The sequence below is a fragment of the Pipistrellus kuhlii genome, unplaced genomic scaffold, assembly GCF_014108245.1.
Source record: "Pipistrellus kuhlii isolate mPipKuh1 unplaced genomic scaffold, mPipKuh1.p scaffold_m20_p_5, whole genome shotgun sequence".
NCBI classification, from domain to species: Eukaryota; Metazoa; Chordata; class Mammalia; order Chiroptera; family Vespertilionidae; genus Pipistrellus; species Pipistrellus kuhlii.
This window is the reverse complement of record NW_023425551.1, coordinates 41,358,654-41,378,732: the sequence shown is the minus strand read 5'-3', so window position 1 is coordinate 41,378,732 and position 20,079 is coordinate 41,358,654. Positions and strand designations below refer to the sequence as shown.

Here is a 20,079-nt window from a genome sequence, read left to right as displayed (position 1 = left end):
AACCTAACAGGTGGTCCTTTACAAGGAGTGGAACCAGTGACATAGCAGCAGTAGCCCATGCATTTCCCTGCTCACTTCTCAGGTAGAGCTAAGTAGGCCTGTTTGTAGCATCAGATTCCTGTTTGTGTGAAACTGGGTTCTGGTGAATATATTTGGAGCTTGGGTGCCACCTGGGAAGATCTCCTGAAAACATGGAATAGCAATATAACAATAACGCCTCTGACCAATAGGTCTCCTGCCTAGTACGTCCCACAAACACCTGTGCTAATGTCAGAGCTAAAGGAAGGTGTGGCTCTCTTTCATCTGGAGAGAGCACATTTTATTATTTATTTATTTATGTGTTTATTTTTAAATATATTTTTAAATTGATTTTAAAGAGGAAATGAGAGGGAGAGGGAGAGAGAAATATCCATAATGAGAGAGAATCATGGATCGGCTGCCTCCTGCCTCTACTGGGGATTGAGCCCACACCCCAACATAAGCCCTTGACTGGAATCAAACCTGGGACCCTTCAGTCCACAGCCTGACATTCTATCCACTGAGCCAAACCAGCTCGGGCTGGAGAGAGTATATTTTAGCCTCATATTTTGTACAGTTTCCAATGTTAATAGTGCATGTCTCAAACAAATTGACAGAGAGATCTCAGGTTAAATTTAGAGCATTCTCTTGTAAATTGCTGTACAGTCTACCCAACAATGTAATAAAAAGCATTCTTGAATTGTTCACCTCATTTCTATGAGTTGGGAAATATATTTTAAAACACGCCGTTGATATGAACACTAGTTCTGAAAATGCAGTTTTATTTTCTTCTGTTTGTTTTCCTAGAGTTTGCTTTTCAGTCATTTACTTTATATAGTGTGGGTTACACAGTGAAATGATGAGATCTGAACAATATATGTTTGTCCTTTACTATGCTAGAACCAACATTACTTAAAACAAATGAACCCTCTTCTCCCTATGTGTCTTTAAGATGTATGATTAACAACACATTTAAAACTATATTGTGCATTCTTATAGCTAAAATCTACTATAGATTAAAAAAATCTACCACTATAGGCCATGCATTTCAAATGGGAAACAAAACCAATCTTCAGCAGTAGAAACCTGCGATATTTAAGATAATGACATTCATGTTGCAAGTTATATCTGACTGAGCTTTAGTTGGTATCCATGGAGGTTTAGAATAGGCAACATCTCACTTGTTACTGTTCCTAAATCATCAAATGCTGGCAATTTAGGAATCCCTTCTACTGCCACCTACTTAAAATGCTGTTACATACCCACCGAACACTAGACTAGAGCTACTTATTGCTATGTGCCAAACTTTGCCCAATAGGCCTAATAAGATCAATTAATTGCATTTATTTTGACCTCAAGGTCAATCAGAAGAGGTCTTTTATTGTTTAACTATAATTTAATTATATCCAATTACTGAACTTGAAAAAAAAAAAAAAGCCTCCTTTACAACATGTGGATTTAATGAGGCTCACAGAGGATGCTGTTCTCTTCTGAGCAGCTGGAAAGCTTGCCCGTCACCGTGCACTGTCCGTTATCATTTGTTAATATCAATAATTATGATCTTTTGCATTTAGAAATCAGATCACCTCTTTGCTGTATGCGTCTTGCTTTCAGCAGCTTTCCTCAAAATTGATACTGAATATTCCTTGCAGTGAACAATATAGAACAAAGAGTAACAGGAGATCAAAGCCCTTCAACAAAAAGGGGTTACCCATGATCAGCATAAGTACAAAATCTCCTTTTCACTTAGTGATAGAGCTCAGGAATGGCTTCATCATTTTGGAGGGAAAAGGGTGTGGGTAGGATTGTATAGTATTTTTGTGCCACTTATGAACCCAGTACTTAGGAGCTCATTTGCGTGCCCTTCCTTGTCCCAGGCTGCACTGTGGGAACTTAACAAGGGAACTGCTTGCTGAATCATTAGGAATAGCAGAGACGTCAAGGTTATCTTTTTCAGTTCAGCCTAGCCTGAGCCTCAGCACCGCTGGTGTGACAGCGCACGGTAGCACCTCAGCACCTCAGCCGGCCTTTGCCTGGTCTCGTTTTCTGAAACGTGTTTGGATGGTTGTGAAGGGCTTGCAGGGCTTAGGAAGGTAGTGCAGCAGAAAGGGGGTGTTCATTTCCTTCAGTCCAGGCGCACGTTGACATGACTGTGAAACACACTCCATCAGACCCTCAGAGAGCACTGCTCCCACCTGCTCTGAGCCCCCTGCTTGCATCCTGCAGAGTCTTAAGTGTAAACACTTTCCAAGTTGCTGTCTTTTTAAAAAAAATTTTATCAGCGTCCAATGACAAAATATTACCTTCCCCATGCAAATACTCTGGTTAGTTCCATGTTGTAGTTTCACAAACGAACAAAAAAGGGTTTTGACTAAAATGTCTGACAGTATGGTGCTCTTTTAAGACTTTGTTTGTTTGTTTTGTTATTCTGAAATGGTTAGAGTGGAATTAAGTCAGTGTGCAAGAGGATGAGGGGAAATAAAGGATGCTAATTCTCTTTTTTTTCTACTGGGTCTCCTAAAATAGTTCAATAAAACCTTTACTCTAAACACCTTCCTTCATGATATTGTGCAAGAAAATAAAGAATGAGTGAGGGACATCAAGGAATCCGCCAATGACTGGAGACAGGATTTTCTTTACATTGTCTAATAGACTCATTTATTATTTTAAGCTGGTAAAAAGAGACTTATGATTCGTGTTGAAGAAAGAGTTATTTGTGCTTGATACATCGAAGACACTGTTCAAAAGCAGTTTGTCCTTATAAAAGGATGACCCCTGTAGTAATTCTTAGGCAAGGAGGGACAAATTCAACCAACAAAAAGCACATCTCGCCCCAAGTTCCCCATGATTTCTCCACATATAGCAAAAAAATACACATCAGTAATTTATTTGAACATGCACATCTGTGAGTAGCACAGTTCTAGGCTACTCAGGAAACAAAAGGGAGAATATCAGCATTACCTAAATAAAAAAAGAGAGGTGAATTACACCGTTTTAATTGTCTTTAAAAACACGAATAAGAGGAGCAATTAAAAATATAGTCCTAAATAGTACTAGCTAATGTAGATTACATAAGTACACAATATGATTTAACTAATAGTGCTCTGACAATCAATAAACCACCAGTTCTAGTAAACAAGGCCCAGACCAATTGCTGAGAAAGAGTTAGATTCAGATGTAACAAACGTTACTTTCATTTCAGTTCTGAACGCAAAACATGCGTCAAGTGTGAAGACCGCGCTCTGAAAAAGGCGGCTCTATCAAAGCAAGGAGGCCCTTTCCTTTTGCATTTTTATAATTTTTGAATTCTATTTTTGACATATACTTTCTCTACTTTTCCTCCCCTGAGCACTAATTTATCAAAAAAAAAAAAAAAAAAAAAAAAAAATTTCAAGGTGCAAGTTGTACATTCTTACTGTTATATACCTTTTCATCTCTTTCTGGAAAAAGAGTATTACAATCAGCATTATAATGTTAATTCCTTTTCTCTGGCTATCGTTTTCACATACATGTATTTCAAAATCATAGTGTTGACTGGGAAAAGAAATCTACATACGAGAGCGATGTCATCATACACTTCCTGTTGTGCTGTGTGTCTTTCCCATCCCTTCTCCCCTTTCCCTGTAAAGAGCTGTAAAAAATTTAAGGCAGATGAGGTATATTGCTGAAGGAAAAAGTTATTTTTGAAAAAAAACCTCAAAAAAACTTTTCTTCTGCCCTTCTACTCAAGAAAGACTACTCAACTACAAATCTAGTGCTAGAAAAAGCAGGAAAGACACCGTTTGCATGTTCCATACTATGTCTTCTATTTCTAGAATGGCTTTTTGTTAATTTAATTTTAATAGAAAAAATAAGCACCTTAAGCTATGAACAAGAAAAGAACTTCATTATCAGTGAGTCTAGAATCCAAACGGAATTAAGAACACTCACTCCCAACTCTTTCATTCATTCTCACAAAGGCCAATGCTACTGATTAGAGTTGTAAAGTGCTGTACTGAGTATAAACACTTGTATACACTGCAGACACTGAAAAATAACCCTCAAGCACATTGTGTCATAGTTCCAAAAATATATTTACAGTCTATTACAAAGATTACAAATGGAAGTGTCTAGGTGACTATATTATGCTAATTAAGCTTATTTTACAGATTATTTTTCCTTAGGGACAAAAAACATTTTAGTGAAATTAAAATGATTTCTCTAGTCAATCAAAAAAATAAATTAAAATATCAAATAACACTGTACAGTGACTTAAAAGAGGGGGGGGGGAGGGGAGGGAGGGGTTTGGGAAGCAATCCATTTGAAATGTTTCTATAGCCATCTTTGGTCCTAAATGTGGGAAAACACATTATGTAGCACTGAAAATACCTGTTCTTTTGTGATGCTCTGCAAGTAAAATAGAAAAATATAGTGCATTTTCAATGTATTCAGAGCCCACTACAGAGAAATGTGTGTACAAAACAAGACAGTATAAATAAAATGTACAAGTTTTACAAAGGAACATTTACAGGATTTGTTTCTCGTGTTTGCTTGCTCGTGGCTGCCCACATTATCAAACAAGACCAATTGTGACCGATCCCTGGGATCTTCCTCTAGTAAAATCATTACAAACAGCCCAATTCTCTTTGGAAGTACAACAGCTCAATTCTGGGGTAGTTCATGATTTTCATAACTTTTGAAAGCAGTACTCACAATATGTATACATTCCTGAAATAGCTATAAAGACACATTTAATTATTGCTTGTGAAATTCTAACACGTAATCAAATAATATGGAATAATAAATAAAGCTTAAAAAAAAAACAAAACCAAAAGGTCAGATCCTTCACCTCTTTCTTCCATGGTCAAAAGTATTCTTTCACTTAGGTTTCTCATATCAGTGTTCACCAATAAAATAATTTTTCTTTTCTGTAACTGCGCTGCCGATATCCTGTGTAGCAACTTTGTTTTGCAAGGTGAAAATTGTGAACTGCCCCTTGTGTCATGCTTCACATGTAAAACGAGTTCTATTCAATAATATAAAACATAATTCTTTCCTCTTGTGTTTGGACTGCATTAAACAGAACAGGATATAAAATGTAGGCCAACTATTTCTCCTAAATTCCCTAATGGCATGATATTGAAAAAAAAAAATCTTCATGTGCTCACACTATTTAGATAACACTGGATAGTTCTTGCTCTCAGAGATTGCCTTCACCAAGATTCTTTAGGTGAAGTGTGTCTCATACCTTTTTTACCATCAAAATCCTGTAATTTGAGTTTTGTGATTTTTATTTTATTTTTTTTAGTAAATTCTGTCTACTAAAATCCCTCCATAAACAATCAGTTAAAAGTGCCTTATAGTATTTATGGATCATTATTGCTTTTTTTTTTCATTGAAAAGATAGTGTTGACTGCTCTTTACAAAAAAAAAAAAAAAAAATCTTTTAAAAAAATATCAGCACTCTTGGCAACTTGAATTTTCTTGACTACCTGCCAATTAGCAAACCATATCAAAACAGCACTGATTAAACAAATAAAACGGCACAGAAAAGGATACCAATGTTCAGATAGAGATATCTATCATCTTGCTATGTTTTGTTTTTTTAAGTTTGAAATTCTTTCAAAAGTACCCAGTGTAGTAATATGTCCTAGATAACACTAAAAAGGTCCAAAGCTATAAACAACTTTCTAAAACAAAGTCCTTATGGAGAATAAACATGATTTTAAAAAGGAATAGTCTGAAATCACATATTTAAGGAAAATATTTCATTGATTTTAACAATAAGATCATGATTTTATTTGACAAATATATTCTTTCTTAAATTCTTTATGTACATTTTAAAAAGTCTATAAGATAAAAAGGAGGTTAGAGAGCTCAAGGTGTTTGGATGTTTCAGGTAGTACTTTGTTTATTGTCACTGCTGTTTTCCTGGCCACCAGCGGTGGATCCTAAATTCCCTTTTTATATACTCTGGTGGCACTTAGGAGTTCAAGTCTATAGGTGCTTCTTAAATCTCGTCTTCACTGTAGGAAGGACCCAGGACATCAACTGTCTTCTAGCAGCATTCTACGCACACACTGAAGGCCAGCACTGTTCTCTCAGTCCACTCTCTCTCCCTCAGAAGGGAGAAACGCTTATCACACTTGGATTCCGGTTCCGTGTAAATGTAGCATTTGTGCTCTCATAGTCTGAATGCTGCTCATGATTTTCTTTTGATGGCCAACCAGTGTGATCCCTAAACTCATCACGTCCCTGAAAAAGACAAATGCACTTTTTATTAGGTACCTTGCCAAGAATGTATTTGGTGCTAGCCTGTCATCAACCCTTTAATTAAATAATCTGTGTATCTAATCGTAGAGCCCTTGGGTATCATGATCATGTTCCTGCAGCGGGTCAGATTGGCCGTGGCCTCAGCATTCTCCTCTGTGAAAACCTAACCATTAGCTCGGTCTCAGTCTGCCAGGAAACATTACTTCCAGAGTGATTTGAAATTTTATATAAGAAATGACCAGTCTTAGAATTATTATTAATTTAAGATCAGATTAGGAAATGTTATTTGAGATGTTGTATTCTTGAACCTAAGTTTAAAAATGTTAATTATTAAAGTAAAATGTCTTATGAATAGAGATACTTCTGGGCTCCAGTAGATCAAGATTCGTCAATGGTCATAAAAATGTTTATACTAAGTTTAATTATATAGTAAGGCTGAGCACATTATTGGTTGTATACTTACTTTCAGTTCAACCGCTTGACTACCTTTCAGAAATAAATATTATTTAAAGAGTACAATACCTATTACCCATGTTTAATATCTTAAGTCTGACATAAACTAACTGGATCTGTGTATGTACTTTTACCTTTGCAAAAAACAATTAGGATTGAGCTTAGGTATTCAAGCACCTAAAATATAGCAACATGACAGCACTGCATTATTTCATAGCAGTGGTTTAATAAGGCTGAGAGACACAGTCTTCAGGGTAATTGGTAACTTTGGGGAAAAAGGCATAATTATGCCAGCTCTATCCACGAGGTGACGGGCAGAAACTTGACCAGATGGCATATACATGCTTAAATTCATGTACACTCCATTTTCTGACATGTCAGAAAGCAGTATCTGATTGATGGCCCTCATCTCATCTTAAAAATGTAAAACCCTTCCACACAACAGCATGTAAAGTGGAGCCCTCTAATAAAACCTTCAAGATTATTTCCCGTTTTTAAAGCATTTTCTTCTATCAGAATTTTTTATTTAACATATCTATGTATTTACTAGTGATAGTATTACAGATGTCTCCCAGTTCCCCTGCCCCCAACCAGGTCTTCAGCACGCTGTTGCCCATTTTCAAACACACTGTCTGACTGACAGGAATTGCATCACCCAGAAGTGTTGTGCAGCAGCCAAGGAAGCTAACTTTGGGGTACATTAATAGATTTCATAAGGCCACATACTCAGTGATGGAGCCAAAATAGAAAATTAATTTTTACTTCCAGGTCATAGCCATTTCAAAGTTGTTTTACCCGGTGATTCTTAAGGTTAAAAAATTTGATGCAATTAATCACAGACTTTCCAAAAGGTAAGTTAAAGTAAGCTCTTAGTTACAGTAAATGAAATTAAGCTTCCTTTGACCTCTTCAGAAAACAATCTTATTGAATGTCTCAATGCCTCTTGGTATTGGGTTTGAAATTTTGAGATTCTTAATGTTGGACACAAATGTGGAAAAAGACTTCCTTAGTAGCAATAAGGAAGGTTAGGAACTTAAATGATACAGTGGTTAATGAAAAAGGAAGTCTCACTGAATGATGTTTAGAACACTGGCTATCGAGACAAATTACCTACCACTTAACTAGCTGAGCTAGTTGGGGGAAAATACTTCAGCTCACAGAGCCTTAGACTGGATGTATGAGAAACTATGGACTCAGTAAAACTGTTGCTGTGGGGTTAAAAAATACTGTGTGTTCGAAGGCCTATTTAGGATAATGGCTGGCACACAGTGAGTACTTATTAAAGAGATGCTTTTCTCCCTTGTTTTGTAGTTCAGGCATCTTTAACATACCTCTCTGTCTAAAGCTTGAATTATATGGTAAGTGCATTCCTAAATATAATTTAACAAGTTTAAGCTTACTCAATTGTCATTCTGGCAACTGATTCAAGGGAGTTGTAGCCAGCTGCTGTGAAGTTATCTTTATATCTTTCCATTTTAATAGCTTGTAGCCATTCTCCAACCGAGCAAAATGTAGTGAAGTCGGGAGTGTTTTGATCCAGAAGAGGGCTTATGGGCCTAGATAAGAAAAAAGATAAAACAAACAAAAACAGAAAAATACACTTTTTTCCATGAACTATTAAGGAAAAAAAGCTGTCTTATACAAAAATGAGGGCATATAGGATAAAAGTACACATTTTAATTGATATTAAAATAATATAAAATGTAAAATGTAAATGTGTAAATATTAAAATAGATATACTAATGAAATATAATGCATAAGGTTACCCAATTACTGCAGACTCCAAAATTTATGTTTCATGACCACCAGATTGCATCGTCCATGTATTTTTAAAAGTACAGCCAGCAGTGTCTGTGATCAGCACATATTTGTTCATTTGCTTCTCTAAAAGTAAGTGTGAGTAAAGGAAGCACATCTGACTGTGGACTGACTTGTTTAGACCATGAGGGTGCTATTAAGATTATGGACCACTGTACTGAGGGCACCCTTATGAGGCCGTGTGGGTTCACACACCTCCACAAGGGCCTGACTGACCTCCAGTGCAGACCAGAGCACTGGGCTTACCTGGCAGCTGAGGTTGAATAACTACTAGTATGCATCACAATGGAGGAAGTCAAGTTCAAAGAATGGCGTGTTCCAGACACTTTTTATTTTATTTTAATGTTTTTGTGTAACACATTTCACTTTTTTAAAAATTTATTTATTGTCTAAAGTTTTACATATATCTCCTTTTTCCCCACTAGACAGGCTCCCTCACCCCCCAAATAAGACACTTTTTAACTGGTATATCTCTTTAATCATGTATTGAATTACTTTTACAAATGTTAATTTCAGAGACTCATTTTACATAACTCACAGCAAAACAATAAAATAGATAATATGTCACAAGCTAGAGTACTAGTAAAACAAAGCCTAATAATAATAATAATAATAGAAATATAATAGAAATGATTTGAAAATGTGAAATGTCATCCAATCACTAAATTCCAATTTTTTTTTTTTTTTTCTAAATGACAACCACTGATATCTTTCATAACTTTTAAGGAAAACACACACACAATAATAATTAGTAGGTCTCTTTAAATACCAATTCAATTGAGGTAAGCTGTCTGAAAAAAAAAATAAATAAAAATGGTAAACAATATATTTAATAAAGACTTATAATGTAAGACACATGTGCATTGGCCAATGGGATGGGGCTGAGGAGATAAATGGTTCACGTGAGCGTATTAATTTCTCCCAGGTTCCACTGCCTTAGGCGTTTCTTACCTACTGCAGGTTCCCAAGGGCGTTTTCAGACTGCTTGGGTTCCGAATCATTTTGTCCAGGATTCCAACTATCTGCTCGAACTTGGGCCTTTCGGAGCGTTCCTTCTGCCAGCAGTCCAGCATGAGCTGGTGCAGGCCCGCGGGGCAGTCCATGGGCGCCGGCAAGCGGTAGCCTTCTTCTATCGCTTTTATAACCTACAGCCAGAAGGACATCACACACATTACCGACGGAGGGTCACTTGTAATTAAAGGAATTGCCCAGCAGGCAAAGTGGCTCATCCTGATAAAAGTGAAGCATGCTACTTTGCAAAAGACTTCCCCCACCTTTCCATACGTCCATAAATGTGAAGCCTGCTATTACAGGGGTGCGCGAGCAGGATGCAATGACATTTTCTAGTCAATTCAGCGAAGGGGAACGGCAATTAAGTTCACTCGGGTGACAACAGATGGAAAATCTTTTAATGTCATCCCAGGAGTTTTCAAAAGGGAGTATATTATAAAACTACTTTACTCGTCTGTAGCAGTGCATGTACACATTTGCCTACAGATTTTTCAAGTTGTAAGAGGAAGTTCTGTTGCTCAACATTGAATCCTTAATAATTTCACTTTTTGTGTTTTTAAACAAGATAACAAAATAGGTGAACGGTGAAATATGACAGTAAATATTACTATTAAATGATATGAAGCTTATATGTTTAGGAAGTATAGCGGTGTTATATGCTGAAGCCTATTTGTACTGGTTCAGGAAGGTGGTTAAATCACCTTGCAACTTCAAGTTTAGTGACCTCACAGCGCCAGACTGAAATGGGCTTCGGGAAAGTGGGCAGCGGGTGGCAGTGGGGTGGGAGAAAGGATTTCACTAGGAAATTGAAAAAGGTCACAAAGCAGGGCTTTCCCACTCAGAGTCCTGGTTGTTATACTTTTATCAGTATATCCCTGCCCATCTGTCATAGGAAAAGCATAATATGCTAATTAGAATGAACATTTTTGTGGACAAGCTTTCGGATGAACCCGGGGCTGTGAGGGAAGTCCAGGGTGCCTGCCGGTGGCCAGAGGAAAGCCAGGGGAAAGAAGGCCTACTCTTGCATGAATTTTGTGCATCGGGCCTCTAGTTTATATATAACAGTCCGAACTGATATTTATATCAAGCTTTGAATGTTAATAAAAAAATCAGCTTTTATAAACATTTGTATGGGGCAATCAGAAAGTCTAAAAGTTACTTATTCAGACTTATTTTTTATTTATATGGAATGAAAAAATAGATCTTAAAAATCAGAAATTGTTATAAATCTGAGCAATGCAAGAAACATAATAGAAAGGCAAAGAATACAAATAAGAATTTGCAAAACATTATAATATCCAAGGGGGATTAACAAGTCCTTTGATACTAAGGTAACAGTAGAAATATAAGAAAAACTGACAAACAAAAAAGGTGACCCGGAGTTTTTGAAGAAAATAACCCCAAAAGCTGGCTTTAAGAAATGCTGATAAAGTTAGTATTTGTAGGGGGTTATATCCTTAAGATGCTTGTTGACATTCAAGAATAGCACATTCAAATGTAAAAAGGTTGTGGGATGGCATTAATAAAGTAGCTGACATCAACAGTTTTTAGAGAAAATCCTTTAGAAAAGAAACAGAGTCCACTTGAGTTTAAGAAATATCCACATATGCAAATTAATGAAGCTTAAAAAGTAAATAGATTAACTTAATTACAGTAATTTTTGAGAAGTATTGTGAGTATACAATCCTCAACCCACATTGTCTCCTGATCATTATGTCTTATGTATCACTTTACTAGACATCTTCATCTGGCCCTTCCATAGGCATCTCCTACTTCACATAAGCACACACACACACACACACACACACACACACACACACACACAAATGGTAACTGCAAAGATCACAAGTATATAACTATAGGGAAAATTAATAATAATAAAAAAAACCTTTTAAATGCAAACAATTTCCTGTGGCTTTGTACAGTCTAGTGACAGGCCTACACTTGGACTCAAAAGTGCTCTATGTTAGACAACTTATATAGATAGAAGTACTTTGGAAAAGTGAGGTAAGTTATTTAAATAAATTATGCATCCTATATAAGAAAAGCCTAATATGCTATGTGTCTGGCCATCCAGTCGGCTGTTCAACCAATCAAAGCATACTATGCTTATATGCTAAGGCAGCTCAACTGATCACTATGACATACACTGATCACCAAAGGGCAGACACTCTGACTGGTAGGTTAGCTTGCTTCTGGGGTCTGGCTGATTGGGACTGAGCAAATGGGCCAGACAACCCTCCCATGCCCCTCCCTGCCCTGATTGTGCACCAGTGGGGTCCCTCAATCTGGCCTGCACCCTCTTGCAATCTGGGACCCATGGAAGATGTTAGAGAGCCGAAATGATCACTTGCTATGATACCCACTGACCACCAGGGAGCAGATGCTCAATGCAGGAGCAGCCCCCTGGTGGTCAGCGCACTCCCACAGGGGGAGCACTGCTTAGGCGCAGGCCAGGCTGAAGGATGACCCCCTCCCCCACCCTGCCCCAAGTGTATGAATTTCATGCACCGGGCCTCTAGTAGTAAGTAAATAAAAAAACTTCTAAAACTTTGTGTATTCAAAATAACCAAATAATAAATGATTAGGGGGTTATTGTTTTCATAGGAGAAGGAGTGTTTGAAGTTGTTGGAATTTGAACAGTTTCTTTCTGATTTGACAGCCCATGTCCATAACATTGGTGCTGTCCCTATAACATCCTGGCCTGTTTCCCTGCTTGCAGTTTGTCTTCCTCCCATGTCCAGAAATAATGCAGGTGGAAGGAGCTTTCCTTATTTCTTTCTCTCTAAATAATATTTTAAAATGATAAGCCTAAATCTTGTCATGATCTTTCTGACACAATACTCTTCAACATTTCTCCCAGAGGTTTCTTTAGTTTTGAACCCAAGAAATTTTAAGTCTTTGTGCCAATAAACACAGTATCATGCCCTTAAAGACTCTTACAGGAATAAAATAGTTAATAAACCTCTGTAGTTGTCTTATTGCATTATAGGAATGACATGATTCAAATCATTAAAGCAAAGAAATAACATGTATCATAATCCAAAATGACATTTGAAGCTCTCAAAGATACAGTAGTTTACACATTTTTAAAGGAGCAGCAACCATAGATAACACTTAAAATAAGGGATGCTCTGGACTGGGAATCCATTTGGGGTTCTAAGGACCCCATTAACTATCATGCCTTCACCTACATGAGCACAAGATGCTTGCTTGGAACCTCGGCTTGACCAGAGCACAATTTGGCATACATACCTTGGCTTTGCCTGTCCAGATCTAGCCTTAGTATTTAATAAAAGTCAAGAAAAAAAATTCATTAAGTAATTTCTAATTTTATATAGGTCTCTGTGGAATAAGAAGAGACTAGGGTCAATGCCATAAAAATCCACTGGGATACAACAGGAATACTTCGGCATGCACTCTAAAAAAATACTTAGGAATAAACACAAAAGTTGCTCCTTGAGAAGTGTTTCAGTATGATTATAGTATGACCAGTGTAATTAAGAAAAAAAGCAGCAGCCATGATAACAGGCCTTATTCACTCAACCTGGGGTATAACATGATTGGCTTCTGTTCTCTGCTCATGCCCATTTTCATATCATTAACCTCACATAACATAACCCACATTTTACACAATTAAATAGTTCAGACCCCACTTAAGGGATTATGGCAAAGTTAAAAAAAAAATCACAATTTTGTTTCTACATTAATATAAAAAACCCACAAAGACATAAATTAGTCGTGGCTTTAAAAAAAAAAATTGAGGGCTCACAATTTAGTTGGAAATAAATTTAGTTACCATGTATTATATTTTCAAAGCTCTTAAGAGTTCTAAAACAAAACACCTTAAGAATTTATCTTTATGCCCCATATATTTATGGAAACCTATTCTTCATTATCCTTATGACCATTTGCTAGTAAAATTAAAAATGCATTGGCCTAACTCAAAGAAAAAAAAAAAAAACCTAGTTGAGTACTATGCACAGAAAAACAATCAAATCTGTACAATGAAGAATTTCAAAATATGAGTGTAAAACTTTTATTCAAATTAGGACATAAATTCAATGAAACGCTAGCTTCTGTGAGTGCTGATTATAAGTATTTTCAATTTCTATAATATCTATTACCTTTGACTGCATTTTACATATATAAATATTTTTTCTCTGAAAGGCCATTACGGAAAGGGCTATAAATCTGCAGATTTTATTCTTTAAAAAGAATGAAAATTTGCAACTTATTTAGGATATTCAGCTTTGATTTTAATAGCAAATAACAAGATTCTAACTGCTTCCATTTGGTGAAAATTCAAGAAAGTTATAAGTTCATAAAAATACAATGAGCATTCCTACAAGTGTTCATTAAGTCATAAAGCATTGGGTGTGGCTGTCATTATACCTATGCGTGTTATCTGTTCCCAAGTTTTTCTTGCTCACACATGTCTAGAGTGTAACTAAAGCTCCCCAGCAAGAACTCCCTACCTCACTGATTTCTGCAGTAGCCATGATCACAGAAACCTCCCTTTATTCAGCATGCAGCCTGGAATTTTGTGAACTTGCTTATAAACATAACCATCAATTTACTGCTTATTTTCATGGCATCTTATTAAAGGCTTTCATAATCTCAAGCATTTGATAGTTGGGGGCTTTCTACATTCCTGACAAAATCTTAGCAACTAAATTTAAACACTATAAAGTGAGTTGATTCACTTAATAAATCAATTTAGGCTAATTAAAAAAGGTAATATATCTGAAGATCTGGTGAAGGCAAACTTCCCAGGAAAACACAATATATTCTCTGATACACAGGATTTCCATATGCATGAGGGGTTTTAGAGATCTCAACCTTCTCCATGAATTCCTAGCAGAGACTTCAAGTTAAAAAAAAAAAAAAAAAAAAGCTTTTAGGTAGAGAAAGGTTTTACCAGAATAGAATTTTAAATTATTCAGTTTTTTCACCATTTGTGTATTGAAGATTGTACATATAGGTAATCCCCCCAAAAGGTATACACACTTTAAAAACAGCTGATAACTCAATTTTTACTCCTTTGCAGGTTTAACTGGTTTGAAATAATGGGTGAAGCCAAACTAAGCTTTGAATAAAGAAAATTTATCCACTAGACTTTTTTATGGGGCTATATAAAAGATAAAGTTTACGGTATAAAAGCAGCAACAATCGATGAATTGAGGGTGCACAAATACTAAACCAACTGATTCTTGATGTTTGAGATTCCATTATCAGTGGATCAGTCATCAGTTTTACAATCTTTCACCAGGGATTGTAAAAAAACATTATTTACTTCTGTTGATTCTTTTAAATTTTCAAAATGAACAGTATGTTAATATATACTAACTTTATAATTATTTAAAGTGTGTATACATTTTTTTGGATACCCTATATAACTGCTCAAATAGCACTTTAACAATACAAGTATGAAATAATAAATATTACCCTATAAGAGAAATATAAACATCTAATTCATTACCAAAACTGACATAGGAAAACTCCTACTATTACATAAAATTGTGTCTGAATTTAACAATTAAGACCTTCAAAATTAAAAAAAATTAAAGAGGTGCTAAATGTTCTACATCAAAACAAAGCTGTTTTCTAGACATCATTTAATTTAATTGATAAAGTATTTGTTAATTCATGATACACTTATTATATCTTCATGATATTTAATTTTCAAAAAAACAGAGAAGTCTAAAAATGAAAACTGAAGCTATTTATTGTTTTCTTAACTATTTCTATTATTTGTTTTTAGAAGTTAAGTGAACTATGAATTTAAGTTATCTTATATTCCTATCATTCCTTTTATGTTTGAATCTAGTACAGAAGGAGGATGTCAAAAGAAACTCTACTGACTGTCTAGGGAATATCAATATTTCTCTTTCTCTGCCCCAAGGATTTGTTTGCTCTCGTTTTGACAGCCCATGGAATCTTTGACACTGACACCTGTCAAATGTTAATAACTTTGCCTCTGCCAAACGGACCCATCACTTAGGCTTTTATCTTTGAAAAACAGAAACCAAAATAAAAATAAATAAATAAAAATTAAGAAGTTTCAAGTCATCTCTCAATTTAAAATACCAAAATATTTAAATGACTTAAAAGTTTCACCTTCTCAGCTGTGAACTCCAGGTAATGCAGAAATTTGAAGGGAAATATACTGAAAATAACTTTACCAGCAGTCTGGTTTGACTTTAGTTGTCTAAAAATAACTATAAATGTTAAGAACCATATAAATTTGATATAGAAAATTCTAAAATAAAAAACAAAGATAGTTGGTCCCCATCCACCTTGCTAAGTTTTTGCTTCTGAACTTGCCAGAATGTTCCCTTGGAGAATTTCTCATCAGCTATAAGCAAAGATCTCCTTCAGATTTCTACTTCCTAGATTTACACTTTCTCTAATTTTATCCAAATTTCACTCACATTGTCAATAAGTTGAACTATATAATTCTGCCAGTATTTGAAAGTTTTAGACCTATAAAATGTCAATTACAAAAAATTCAACCTAAATAGAAGCAAAAATTAACACTCACTTATACTGTGTTATAAGTGGTCTCTGGGCATAAGATGTATATGCTACCAGTTTCTTGTATCAAAGAATAATAGCATATTTTATGTTAGTATGTAACAGGATACACATTAAATGAGCACTGTCTTATTTAGGAATTTCCAAAAATACTTCCATTGTGATTACATTATAAAATACCACAACGAAATAGCAATAATGATCATAAAATTTAGATTCTATCATGAAATTAAAATTTAGTTAATTCAATCAACAATGATTTCAACAGATTTTCTTAGAACATTAAAGAAAAAGAATAGGATAAAAACAAAAAATAACCACAATCACAACCTTCTTTACCCTCCTCTCCATATATGATGTTTTTACTCCTGTGACTCTTCCATTGTAGCTGGGCAAGCAAAGCATCATTATTTTAATAAGGAGGAAATACCCTGTGAAGGCTTCTATTATAGAGATTCAAAGGAAAAGGAAAACACAATTCTTCAAAATGAAATAAAAATGAAATTGATTGAACCACTAATTTATGGCAATTATTTAGTAATTTGTGGTATTAATTATGTAAACTCAGCAATTATCCTATATAATAAAGAGCTAATATGCTAATGATCATCATGCCATTACACCTTACTGACCAATCAGCAGGAGGCATGTGTGGGTGGGTGGGACTTGATGCTGTGTCCTTCTGGTCAAAGCTGCAGCGGTTGCCTGAGGCTCAGTCAAGCTCCTGCCCAGGGCCCAAGCCTCAGGCAATGAGGGCTGGGCTAAGGCTCAGATGAACAGTGGTGGCTGCAAGGGATGAGGCTCAGGCAGCTGCATGGCTGGCAGTGGCAGCAGTAGAGGTGTAATGGGGGCATTGCCTTCCCCTGATCACCAGGTGCCTCCGCCTCCCACAGAGGGAGGCCAGAGGCAGCAGCAGTGAGGAGGTGATGGGGATGTTGCCATCCCTGATCAGCCATGGGAGGCGGGCCTAAGCTATCAGTAGGACATCCCCTGAGGGCTCCCGGACTATGAGAGGGGGCAGGCTGGGCTGAGGGACCCACTTTCCCCCAGTGCACAAAAGTCTGTATTATATTTTTATAATTCAATAGAAGCTTTATCATACGAGCCATTACCTACATATTCTAATAATACTGGATATCAATGTATTAAGTAATTTTTGTTTAAATAGTGTAACACCTACATCTTGATTTGACATGTCCCAGTAAGGTCTCTCTCCATAAGACATAACTTCCCACATGACGATTCCATAGCTCCATACATCACTGGCTGATGTGAACTTCCGGTACTGGATGGCTTCAGGTGCTGTCCACCTTACTGGAATTTTCCCACCCTATTATAACAAGAAACCAACATTTTAAATATGTATACATCAGTTATACAACACTTAAAGCAGAACCAGAAAGCTACCGTTAATCATCTTTATATTTGCATGGCAATTCAGCAGTTTCACACCTATCCATCTTGAATCTCTCTAAGTGTATTTAAAGTTGCTAATCTCTTTCTTAAACTCATTACACTATTATACTTTTATGGCAACTCAGTTAATGGGCCTTATGTGGTCTCAGGAGACTAGTCAGAAGACAATGGCAAATTATGTAAAATAACCACTAATATGGAATGAAATATGGTGTATTTAAGTACACCATATTCCCTTCACATATTCCCTTTTATACAACCTCACAAAAGTTTGTAAGACTTTAACATAGCTCATCTTCTTTTAAAATCTTTATTTAAAATAGAATTACATTTTTTTTGCTACAAGTATGAGTACTAGTAGCTAGATGTTGTACATGACTTTACAGTATATTATTTATCTAAACATCCCAATATAAGATAAGCATGCTATCATTCTTCTTATTTCTTCTCTTGTCCTATATGTAGATTATAAAAGCAACAATGATTCTTCCAAAAGGAAAAAAGTAGCAAGACAAAAAAACAAACAAACAAACCCCCTCCCCCTGAGATTAATTTGCCCCCCCCCCATTAATTTTGTATCATTACACTTTGCTTTCTTGGTAGGAAAGTCTTAGGGATATGAAGAGATGCAGTAGCAGACTTTTTCTTACAGTTGTTGTATAGACAGCTTCTGGATCGTCCTCTATAACCCGGGAAAGGCCAAAATCTGACACTTTACACACAAGATTGCTGTTGACAAGAATATTGCGAGCTGCAAGGTCCCTGTGAACGTATCCCATATCAGCCAAATATCTCATTCCAGCAGCAATTCCTCTCAGCATCCCCACTAACTGAATGACTGTAAATTGCCCGTCGTGTTTCTACAGGAAGACAAAAATAAAGTCCCGTAAACTGTGCTGTGAAGAGAAAGAAATCCCCATGAAAGAGTCTGCACACTAGTCATTTCCTTTTGTGTAATGGGATTTGTTCTTTTTCATATAATACAGACAATTGTGAAAAACAAAATAAATACTGATTTTATTGAGAGGCAAATAATACAAAGCAGAGTTTCAGTAATCAGTTATTTGTACTGATATTGTTAATATTAATTAGCAATAGCTCCATCGTACACAAATCCAAAAGTATATCCTAATTTTTAGGTGAAAGTTAGGGAATGGAACATCCAAACAACTCGCTCACAGCTAAGTGTTTAGTGTTTTCCTCACTAGATAAAAAGTTATGAAAATAACCTAAAATCATATAAAGGTACAAAGACACATATATTAAGGTATTTCCTCCAAATGGTAAAAAAAAAAAAAAAAAGGACACACACACACACACACACACACACACACACACACACATATTTTTATTAAAGATAAAGAGAAACTAAGAAGTAGGGAATGATTATATTGGCTGACTTTGTTTTCTTTTTATACTTTTCCTGGTTTTGCTATTAGTAGGAACATTACTTGCAACAGAAAGTCTCCAGACGAAGTATACTAGCAAGTGGGCTTGAACAATATGTGCAATTGGACTGCCTATCATCTATGTGTAACCCACAGATTTCTCCAAATGAATTGCAAGTATGGTGCATGAAGACACTGGTGCTGAGTTGATTAACTTGCTAGGTGATGCTTTCCTCTCAGGAGCTCATAGTCATGCATATCACACAGATGCGGCAACAGCAGCAATACAGATGTCTCCAAATCTCCTAAAGGCCTATCAGTCTGGGTAGAACGTACAATTCTAGATCATCTATGACAGCTCTGCACGTCCTCTTATTGCTGAGATTATTTTCTCTTTGCCATTTAAAAAAAATGTTAACGTGTTCATGTTCTTAGGTGAAAAGTCTCTGAGGATAAAAATGCATTATTTTGAACATTTAGAATGTATCATTTATAAAAATAATCACATGCTATTAATTTTTAAAATGTTAACAATTCCACACTTTATTCTCGGAGTTAACAGCACAATAGAAATGGCTCCAGAGAGCAGAACGGGGGTCATGGTCCCAATATTATATGGTTATTTCACTTTTCAGTCTTCTTGGTAAAATAACCACTGTATTTTGTACTGGAAAAGTAAAATGCTACTCTACAACCTGTATTCAAATTACAAAGCTTCAGGTATCCTCTTTACTTGAGGTAGCATATTAATGGAAACTAGTTTTTTCACTACATTGTATCACTTGAATGATCAAAAAGATTCTAGTTCAAGTCAGTCTAAGGCTCTGAACTTTAACCTGCTTAACAACTTTCTAACTTGTTTATAATTTTCACTGAAAAACAAACAAACATACAAACAAACAAAAAACAACACACACACACACACACACACACAGAAACTTCAGGACATTATTTTAGTGGCATATCTGCAATGTTTAGGATGGGAGAATAATTTTGCTACTTACCCTGAGAAATGCATCTAGAGATCCATTTTCCATGAATTCTATTACAATCATGACAGGTTTCCCTAAAATTAAAAACATACATACGTAAGAAAACAAAAGTGTTGTTTCAGAAAAATGCAACCTCAACTTCAAGGTTATTCTTCTCATCCAAGATAAAACACTTGGTGTTTTTTCTAAAGACA

General features: G+C 35.7%; 1 protein-coding gene across 4 annotated transcripts in view; it reads right to left on the bottom strand.

Moving 5' to 3' along the window:
* Positions 1–3,386: 3,386 nt before the first annotated feature.
* EPHA7 (EPH receptor A7) overlaps positions 3,387–20,079 on the bottom strand; it is a 162,599-nt gene continuing 145,906 nt past the window's right edge. For all 4 annotated transcript variants that reach the window (XM_036414852.2, XM_036414851.2, XM_036414850.2 and 1 more), the window contains exons 12-17: positions 19,898–19,959; positions 18,156–18,365; positions 17,270–17,419; positions 9,493–9,686; positions 8,124–8,279; positions 3,387–6,252 (exon numbers count right to left, since the gene is read on the bottom strand). In XM_036414852.2, the coding sequence (XP_036270745.1) occupies positions 6,138–6,252; positions 8,124–8,279; positions 9,493–9,686; positions 17,270–17,419; positions 18,156–18,365; positions 19,898–19,959 (887 nt within the window). In that variant the 3' untranslated portion in view covers positions 3,387–6,137. The remainder of the gene's footprint in view (positions 6,253–8,123; positions 8,280–9,492; positions 9,687–17,269; positions 17,420–18,155; positions 18,366–19,897; positions 19,960–20,079) is intronic.